The 10,342-nt window shown below is 38.5% G+C and overlaps 1 protein-coding gene across 1 annotated transcript; it reads left to right on the forward strand.

Moving 5' to 3' along the window:
* Positions 1 to 2,638: 2,638 nt before the first annotated feature.
* Positions 2,639 to 8,482, forward strand: timm17a (translocase of inner mitochondrial membrane 17 homolog A (yeast)). Its single transcript, XM_084062476.1, has 6 exons — positions 2,639 to 2,684; positions 4,569 to 4,668; positions 5,806 to 5,869; positions 6,005 to 6,133; positions 6,456 to 6,566; positions 7,558 to 8,482. Exons 1-6 carry the CDS (start codon positions 2,659 to 2,661, stop codon positions 7,632 to 7,634), a joined length of 507 nt encoding a protein of 168 aa, XP_083918602.1. The 5' UTR covers positions 2,639 to 2,658; the 3' UTR covers positions 7,635 to 8,482.
* Positions 8,483 to 10,342: the final 1,860 nt, after the last annotated feature.

Below are 10,342 nucleotides of genomic sequence, written 5' to 3' on the forward strand. Positions count from 1 at the left end.
TTACCTTACAGCAGTGGTTCTCAAACTGTGGGTCCTGTTTTCTTTTCTTTTTTTAATTTTCTTTTTCTGGGCCAGATGACAATAAAGTGACAATTTAAGACCTTTTTAATACCTACAAAAAACTGAATGAAATGAAAAGAGACCATTACTGCATCAAAAGTAATCAACAAACTATACTATAAAAACTGGTCAAATAATATGAAAATAGCTGATTGTAGATCGGCTATTTTCACAAAATGTATCTGTGGAACAGAGTCAAACTAAATGTAATGCCTCAACTCCTACAATTCCAAGTTGCTTATCAGGGTGGGGGGTCCCCAGTTCAAATATGATTATTTTGGGGGGTCACGGCCTGAAAAGGTTGAGGACCACTGCCTTACAGAGCCTGTTTGTCTTCAATATAAAGTTCACATTGGCAAGTCACAATTGTAATGCTGTAAGCTTAAATGAAATGTCACAAGTGATAATATCTGCACAACTATTTACAATTATGGGATGTGACAGAAAAATCTATACATTGTTGGACTTATCCATCACTGTTAACTAACCTTTTTCACTGAGCTGTCAATGGCTTTTTTCACATTCTACCACTTACTGTAGCTACTTTGTATATCAGATTGTGCAGTATGTAGTGCAGGCCCTCAATACATACTTTATTTTGTATTGTATTGATAATTATGAATATGACAATATGATGTGATCATGTATGAAAGCCATACCTCTCTAGTTTTAAAGCTGTTTTATAATACTACTTGTGAATCATTATAACTTCATATAATCACGTTGCATCAGTACAAAAATACACAACATTTGCATTTTTTTATATTCCTTTAACTATGTTTTAATTATAGCTCTACTCTGACATTCAATACTCAGTGCAACAAAACAAAAATATTATATTGTAGAACCTCATGGGGAGAAGTTAATTATGAGGCAATACTGAACAAAATGTAATATTGACAGAAATAAATGTATTTAGGCTACAATTGCTGAGCACAGAAGTACACCGTGAAGATGAATGCATTGTATCATTGGTGTAAGTGTTGGCCTGACTTCACAACACTAAATGAGCTGTAACCTTTTTATCTGGCAGTGTGTAATGTACAGGATTGCTCCATCATCACACATGTAGCTCTCCTCCAGCAGCCGGGAGCTTAGTAACTGTCTGCTGCTGCTGCTGTCAAAGCACTGACCCTCTCCTTCACTCCACAAGAATGGCCCTCATGCAGAGAAGCTGCCAGCCAACCAGCAAACCATCCAACCATCCCGCATACTGGGGATTCAAAGAGAGAGAGAGAGAGAGAGAGAGAGAGAGAGAGAGAGAAGAACACTCAACAGTCCAGTTTATGTATCTATTGCTCTGCCTCAGCCTCTGCATCCATGAAATGCCTATATTTGGTCATTTCTCCATGTTGACTTGGTCTGCAGTTCATTCCTTCCCCGTTCCTAATAATGGGCTGTGCTCCAGTGGTCTGTCTTTCGGCTACAGCTCCTCTGGCCAACGGTACTGAACACAGGAGGAGGAAAAAATGGGAAGGAATTTGATAATGGCGAGGTTATCAGTTTGTTAGATCAATTCTTAGAGCAAACAAAAAAACATGTTGCGAACAACAGACTAAAGCAATCATACAACTATGTATGCCTAATCTGTAATTGTGTTATAGTGGATGGAATCAAGTGAATCTATTATATCAATGTTAACTCCTTCCTGCAGAGATTAAAAAAAAAACACTAGCCAGAAGGTAATCCAATGAGAGAATGTATAAGAATGTATAATCAGAGCCTAAGTTTCTTTCTCCCCACCTACAGTATACTGTAGAATTCTGTCCTTCAGTGGATCTCAAATATTTTCATGTCAAGGACCCTCGAAACTGCGGACCCCCATCTGAAAACATTTTGTCCCAGCTGTCATGATTTATGACCTTCATCTGCTTGACCATCAAGTACTTTAATGATCAACAACAGAAGCATTCCCTCACCACCCTTAGTTAGAAGGAGACTCTTAGGGACCATATGGTTGGTCAACTGAAATCACAACAATTTGGTGTCAGAACGTGCAAACTGAGGTAAGTCACTTGATGATTCTTTCAAAAGTGCTTTCCTCTTGTTTGGTATTGTACACTTTATTTATTTTTTAGGTTGTGATACAAGGTTTATGTTAGTAAAATGAAATAAATAAGCTCGAGGTTATAGACTTTAGGCAATATATTCTTCACAGATTCTTCTGGTTCATGTTTGTACAATGTTTTAAGGTCTAAGTATGACAATAATAAAGGCTTTAAAAACAACAATATTTGGACGTTGGTTAGCAAATTTGGTACAATGAATATGACATTTTGCAAACAATTAAGAGAAGGTTGATAATATACATTATGTGTACACTTATTTTATCATTTTTTGAAAGTACAAATTTCAAATAATACATGCTGAATATTCAATCTATTAAGAAGAGTTAATGTTAGAATGTATGAAATTATTAAGATCAATCCAGAAGAAAATGACAGCAGGGAAACTACTGTGCGGTAGGTGGAAAGACTGGTGATGCGAGGTTAACTCCTCTCGTTAACTGTGCGGAGTGTCCCTTTAATCAGTGTTACGTCATTCCTTGGTAACGGCTACGTGACGTCAGCACTAGGAACAGGACAGCTAAAGAACAAAATGGAGGAGTATGCGAGGGAGCCATGGTGAGTCCTTAGTTCAAATAGAACATAATATGTGTTGTCGGTGTCTCTCTTTGTTCGTTTCAAGGAGATCACTTCATCTGCTGGATCCATTTGATCAAGTTGCTTTGATTAATTGTTTATATGTTCCGTTGCCGTGGAGACCAAGCCGGCTTGTTGCTTCTCATGCTAACATCATGTTAATCACGTTGCATGGTGACCTTGTCGCCTATATACCCACCTGTGTTCACTTGATGATCACCTCCATACCATTCAGAACCACTTAACTTGTACCTCTACACACGGTTAGACGTCTTGATTTGAAGTCCCACATTTTTATCCCAAGTTGAACTGTTTAGTAGAGACACCTCTTTCCTTCGCATGCTACCGTTAGCTACATTAGCTTCCCTTGTATTTTTGTGTGTGGCTGAGACTACCTAACCCAACGTGATGTAATATCATATTACCTTGATTAAACACACATCTGTTCGTTTTGATGTCCGGTTAATGTATTTAGATTATAACACGTGGATGTTGCTTGATTATGTCACAACTCAGTGGCCTTCCTGACAGATCAAGGATACCATGTCAGGGACATTAGACAAGTCTTAGCCAAAACATTGTGTGCTCAGAGCTCTTCTTATCTGGTTAGTTGTTTTAGTTAAAAAACAACTAAGCCTAAGAATAAAAAGCCTTGACGTCCCAGCGTGTGCACTGCTTGCTATTGCTAACTCTGCAATGAAGCCAAGCCGGTTACACAAGACCCACAAGGCTCTGGGTTACACTACAGTAACCTTGGATCATTGTGTTGTTTACTTGGTCGGTAGAGACCTAATGATAGCATCAACAGTGTCTGTCAGGAGTGCAGCTTTATTTACACCTTTGGGAGAATGATACACTTTCAATTCTAACATTCTAACAATTAATAATGGCTGGTTATGCAGTATCTCAACACATTTTTCTATGTATTGGTGATTTATATTTTACAAATGAACAACACTGAACTGTCATCGTACCAGTGTGTACACTATTACACGCACGCTCTCTATTGATACAATCATTGCTTTCCATTATGACTTCAGATATTACAACAAAACTGAGATCTAGCTCCATGTTAGCTGATGCTGAACCTTGGGTTGTATAGCTACCTGCCTGGCAATGATGTGATGCCAAAATATTGGCAATTAGCATCTTCATGGGTTTCTTATATGCTCCTTTTAATGGGGAACAAGGATTTGTGTCTATTTACATAAACACATAAAGTTCAGTCTCCTATATGAAAAGAACCAGTCCTGTTGCATAGCTTTTGGAAATATGTATTATTTTTATAGGTATTGAAAATCATACCATTGGGATTTCTAAATATCCTTTTATACCATAATACCACCTGATCAAGTAAGCATAATATTATTATTCCTAATCGGCATCAGCAGCACCCTCTAACAGAATCTGATGGGTCACAGATGCTCTTCTTTCAGATTGAAGGGGTATAACATTTATTCTGAGTAACAGGACTCTTTTTTTATCTGCACTGGTAGAATCCATTTTGTGTTCACTTACCGGTATGTACTAAAAGTGTGATTTTGAGACCTGTTTTGCGCAGTGCATTGAGATTGAATTGATATGATTCCTTGTTTCCCTCTCATGGAGCACAGCACAGAAGCAATTGATAAAGATGACTGATAATATTTGGAATTATCTCATGGCCAGGTAGAAGTATTTTTAGATTATAGCAGCAGTAACACATTAAATTCTGCTTCACATGTTAGATACTTATTCTAATAGACCCTTTCACACTTGACAACATCAAAACATTTATTTCCTGTTGCAGTGTTTATCAGTAGCTGACTGGACATAACGTGGACCCAAGCTGTTCACTCTGCCTAATGTTTGTTTGTGGTCTTTTAGCCCCTGGAGGATTGTGGACGATTGTGGGGGTGCCTTCACAATGGGGGCCATTGGCGGCGGTATTTTCCAGGCTGTCAAAGGGTTCAGAAATGCACCTTCTGTAAGTATGGAAGTATATAAGTATAGTGAAGACATTCTTTCTTTTAATCTATTACTTTGTCAGTCAAATTGTCATGTTTTCTATGGTAGCTTTAGTTTAGGTTAATGGCTGCGTTGGTTTCCCTGTGATTATTATTAAAAAAGTTGGCATCGGCAGCTACGAGTGTGCGGCTCTACTTCTTTTTCTTCATTCAGTGTTTTTGCCGTGAGCTGGCACCTCATGAGGACTGGTGTGCTGTGCACCCTCTGAAAAACGTAATGGCTGCATCATGTCTTTGATTTGATATGATTTTGGTAAAATAAATGCAAGTAATCCACAATATAACTTAAACCCAGGATTAACACATGAAAGCATAATGAAACACTTGTTTCCAATGTGGTCCAATGTCATCTTTTTAGTTTGAGAACATCAATAGTATGGCAGTTATTTGAGTTTTCCTGAGACATTTGGTTATAACAAACAATTTGACAGGTCATCATTACTTTACCCGTCTTATCTGATGCTAGGACCTCTCGTTTGCCACCTGCTTCTTTACTTTGAACTCAATTTGCATTTAATCAATTTGTGTGAATTTATAAAATGCGTTTGTACCAGAAAGGGACAGATACAATGAAGCCATTACTGTTTAAGGTTCTGTGTTGTTCTTGAACTTGGCAAATGAATTTTAGCTGGCCTACATGCTTTCTTTTTATATATATCTTGTATTCTCACCTCTGCAGTCAACAAAGTCATATGCTATTTAGAATAACCTTATATGCCACATACAGTAGCTGTACAGAAACCTCTTTGGATGACATTGGTGCAGGATATAGTCCTGACTCCCGACATACTGTATGCACACAGTATAATGGGACCATATACTTGAGAAGATGTCTGCTATTACTGTATTAGTTACTTATATTGAAGGGGTATTTCACTTTAAAACTAACATCTACTAGTAGTAGTAGTAGTATCATAAAATGAATACCAAATATCTAAATATTGAATCAAGTGAAATTGTCTGAAGTGCACACAAAAGCGCCAGTAGGCCCCAGAAGTGTTTTAAAGTGAAATAATACCCCTTTAAGTTGGGATGGAATTTTAATTAATGTATGAATTTTAATTAATGTATGTGTTGTATGTTGGCCTCACTTGTAGGGGATGAGCCACAGAATGAAAGGTAGCATGACTGCCATCAAGACCAGAGCCCCGCAGTTGGGAGGTAAGAAGATATGTTGAACATAAAGGTTGATGAACATAATGTATAATTTGTGAAAGAATATGACCGTTTTCATACCTTGCTATTTTGGTGTAATGCTGTTTTCTTAAGTTATTTGAAAATGTTTTGGGGATCCAGGTAGCTTTGCTGTATGGGGAGGCCTCTTCTCCATGATTGACTGTGGTCTCGTAAAAGTGCGAGGGAAAGAGGATCCCTGGAACTCGATCACAAGTGGGGCCATGACCGGAGCTATCCTTGCTGCAAGAAGTGAGTCAGATAAACAGATTGCCAGATAAACAGATGTTAGCTTTAACCCTACACAACTCTAACCAATACGAATATCTCATGCAAAGTACACAAGTTATTGAGGCAAAGCAGCTGTTGTTATGATCTTAACCATGCTTTTGTACACAATATGCTGGACTTTTTACAATATGCTGGACATCATGGACTAGACTCGATTCTTGATAGTTTCTATTATATTTGTTAGCTGTATTGACATATTCCTTCAGCTACCATGTTAGAACTGTAAATTGTTTGTGTTCATTATTTGAACTGTAGTTCCATTTACATTCTCTGTTCTTCTCAGATGGAGCAGTAGCCATGGTGGGCTCTGCAGCTATGGGGGGCATTCTACTGGCACTGATAGAAGGTGCTGGAATCATGCTCACTAGATTTGCTTCTTCACAGTTCCCAACCGGTGAGTGAAGTTATTATTTTAAAGGATGTAAATTCATTGTTGACTAGCTGCAATCCAATCCATAACTTTTTTAAAATGTTATTTTCACCAATCTGTATAATAGGGTATGTTAATACAACATATAACTAACTGTGGTGGTTTTAGTTGGTCTCCTTGCTATTCTATTGAGAAATGTATATTCTGTGGTCAGGTAGGCATGAAGCTCAAGAGTACAAAATATCCTCTGCCCATATGGGCTTAAAGTAGTAGCTCAGCAGTAGACATTTCGGCATTGGACGTGGTGCCCGAGTTCGAATCCTGGCTAGGACATAAATGTTACAGATTGCAACTCTAAATTGACCTTTCGCAAAAGCCCCACCCACTATAGTTACTTTAGTGTGACCGTTAAACAGCATAGGTTTGTAAACGGGAGCTAATTCCCAAGCCAGATTTGTTTAGGTAGTGCTCGTTTTGGTTCACTCAGCATCCTGCAAGCATGCCGTCAGAGTTAGCAAGATGTGATGGACAGCAATATGTGTTGGACGGAATAAGTTATCAACGGGAAGCAAAACAAGCTCTCCCTGTGCACGTCTCAGCCAATCGCAACAATTGGAGGTGGCGTTTTGAGGTTGACTGGCTTGGGAACACAAGAGGGGGAAATTATCACTTTACAGCTGGTAGCATACTCCAAACGGGGTTGAACTTTTTGTCTGTGGATAGAACTGTTTTATACTCGATCCGACTCCACTCTGACTTCTGAACATTAGACCTGCTGTACAGTTTCTCAAGGAAAAGGTTCTAACAAATGTTGGGTGTTTTGTACCATCTAATTCATTAATTTAACATAAAAGCAGGAATGTGTGTAGAAAGAATATTATAATGGTAGGTAGGAAGAAAATTCTGGGTACTTCACAAATCTATCAAAGGCCTTTTGATACCTAATCATTTATATGCCACGAGACAGGGTTCAACCAGACTCAAGTTTTCTGTCTGTTATTTTTCTTCACCTCAGGTCCCCAGTTTGCAGAGGAACCTGCTCCTGCCCCCATGCCCTCTCCCCCCTTTGGTGACTACAGTCAATATCAATGAGGTGACCATCTCTCACGCATCCACTAGGCCCTCTGAATTCCTTGTTGAGGTTACACCAGGAAATGGAGAATGAAAACGGTGCACAAGCAATCATCATTGCACCTAACTTTACAGACTTTGTCAGAAATGAAGGGAAGACAATGCTCATGTTTATTTGTGTTTGTCTTTTTAGAGCCATGTACAGACTTGCCTTTTGCCATCCTCAGACTTGTCAATTGCATCTAGTTCTCCCAGTCAGTGATTAAATATAGGTTTTTGTGATAAGGAAAAAGATTGTTGGTTTATGGAGTTGCATGTTATTCTGTAACCATGCAATGTATGTTGGCTCTACCAGACACCCTTCAGGATGGATGATCTCCAGCTGGTATTGAACCTAGCAAAGACATGTCACAGATGGACCCAAATAAATTGTTCTATGTCTATTGTATGTATATATAGTAAAAGCTTACCGCATGTATACGTACTGCTCATTTGCCTTAATGATATCAATCGTCACCTGCTTGTGTTGGCCCGGTTTTGTAAATTTCTTACATGATGTTGGCCTTTTTAATTTTATTCAGAGTTATTAAGGCAAACATCCATTACATTCAGTTATATCCCAGAGGTATTCTTTTTTTATATATATATATTGTGAATTATTTATTCTTAGTTGTGAAGAATTGTACTGGATAGTTTTCAGGTTTGACACCCAAGAAAAGTAACACACTGCTAATGGCGTAGGATTGATGTTGGTCAAGAAGGATGGCATTGGCAGTACAAATGTATGGACAAACTCAAGCAAGGGGTTGATGATACACATTAAATCTGTATGACAGATTGAATAATAATTAAAAAATAATTCTACAATATATCTGTTGTAATGTGTGAATACATATATAGTCACTCCCCGGAGTGATGGGTAAGTAAATTTGAACCACTTGAGCACTATTTCATCCTAAGATCTATAAGCTCACAGGGACTTGCAGACCTGTTATTTTTGAAAAGTTTGATCATTTTCACCTATACAGTGACATGCCAAAATAGGGTATGCCTGGTTGAAAGTGGTTTTAGGAGCACTACACTTGACTTTCACATCCCTGTAATTCAGTGGTCCTTAAAAGTGGGGTCCAGGGACCCTCGGGGTTCCTTAAGGGGGGTTCCAAATGGACCCTTACAGGTCTGTAACTCGGAGTGTGCAAATGGACTCTTTAACGGGTACATTTGGTTCCAGTAATGGGGGTCCTTGAAATGAAAAGGTTTGAGAACTGCTGTAATGCATCTGGCTGAGAGGTATTGTACATTTACCCCACTAGAGGGCAGTCCTCACAGTATTGTAGCAATCCCCTCTAATGATGCTTTTTTCCCCTACATGATTTACTGTGTAATTTGATCTTTAAAGATGTGTTTATAGTCAACACATAAGGGAGCACTTTCCTCTCATTAGCAGACATTCTTGGTACATGTGCGGAACTTGTCTCTTGGACCCAAGGCCCTGAAGGCATAGGCAGCCTAATTACAGGTGAAGGACACTGGGTGGATGGAAGAGGACAGTAAGGTTGCTGAACGTAATGCAGATTTACAGTATGTCATGACTCATGATATATGATACCAGTTTTAGAGGTCCAAGATTATTAGGTTATGGAGTCTCTGTAGTCTCTAAACAACATAATGCTCAATCAAATCCTCTGGAACTCTGCGACTGGACAAATTAAGAGTTGTACACACTCAAGATTAATCACAAATGGATACATTATTACTGAGGATTTTACTGTGTGTCATGGTGATTAGGGATGATAATAATTACACCATTAATTGACATTCTTTGATACATTTCACCAGAAATCTGGGCGAGTTTGTTAAAAGGAATGTGTAGCTGCTTTGCAGTACATTGGTAACATACTTGAAATACACAATTAGACAGCCTTTTAATTTTCACTCCTGCAGTATTACGCACTTCATTAGTATTTCTCAGTGTTTTATACTATTTAACCACCTGAACCCCTAGCTTCCCTATTCTGGGATGAACATTTGGCAAAATAGATCTACAAGCTCACTAAGCCTCATGTTGCAACATGCTGTGCGCCTTATAGATCAGTTATTTTCGGCAAAGACAATACTATAGGGGGAAATACTAGAGGGCCTAGTATCGAACCCTGGAAGACCCTATAGCCGCAATAACTCTTAGATTCGATTTTTTTTTATATCTGGAATCTAGAGTTGCAATACCAACCCTTGACAGTCCATACATCCAAACTTAAACTCACCAACTTTCCAACCTTGCAATAACTTTCCAGATAGAAAGAGGATAATTCAAGCTTCCACTACAGCACCAGTAGCTGTGTATTGAAATCTTGAAATATCCTCGTACTATCTGCAAAGTTTTTGTTTCATAAAGATCCACTATAGACATGTTGACTTATGAGCTACTTTCTGTCAAGAAATTCCGTGCAGGCTGCAGCTGATAATTTGTATAAAATGTATTTTGATAAGTGCTGGAGGTGTTATTGAAAACGAGCACTTCCAGACTCCAGGCTGGAGTCTGGAAGTGCTTGTTTTCAATAACACTTAGAAAATGTATCACCTGCACATCATTTATTGACAGAAAGTAGCTCATAACATGTCTACGGTGGATTTTCATGAAACAAAAACTTTGCAGATACAAATACAAAGCAATTAAGCAAAGCTTTCCGTACAGCTGCAATGTTGGCGAGTTTAACGTCGTTTGATAC

Source organism: Gymnoscopelus microlampas, assembly GCF_963454915.1.
Source record: "Gymnoscopelus microlampas genome assembly, chromosome: 7".
Taxonomy (NCBI): Eukaryota; Metazoa; Chordata; class Actinopteri; order Myctophiformes; family Myctophidae; genus Gymnoscopelus; species Gymnoscopelus microlampas.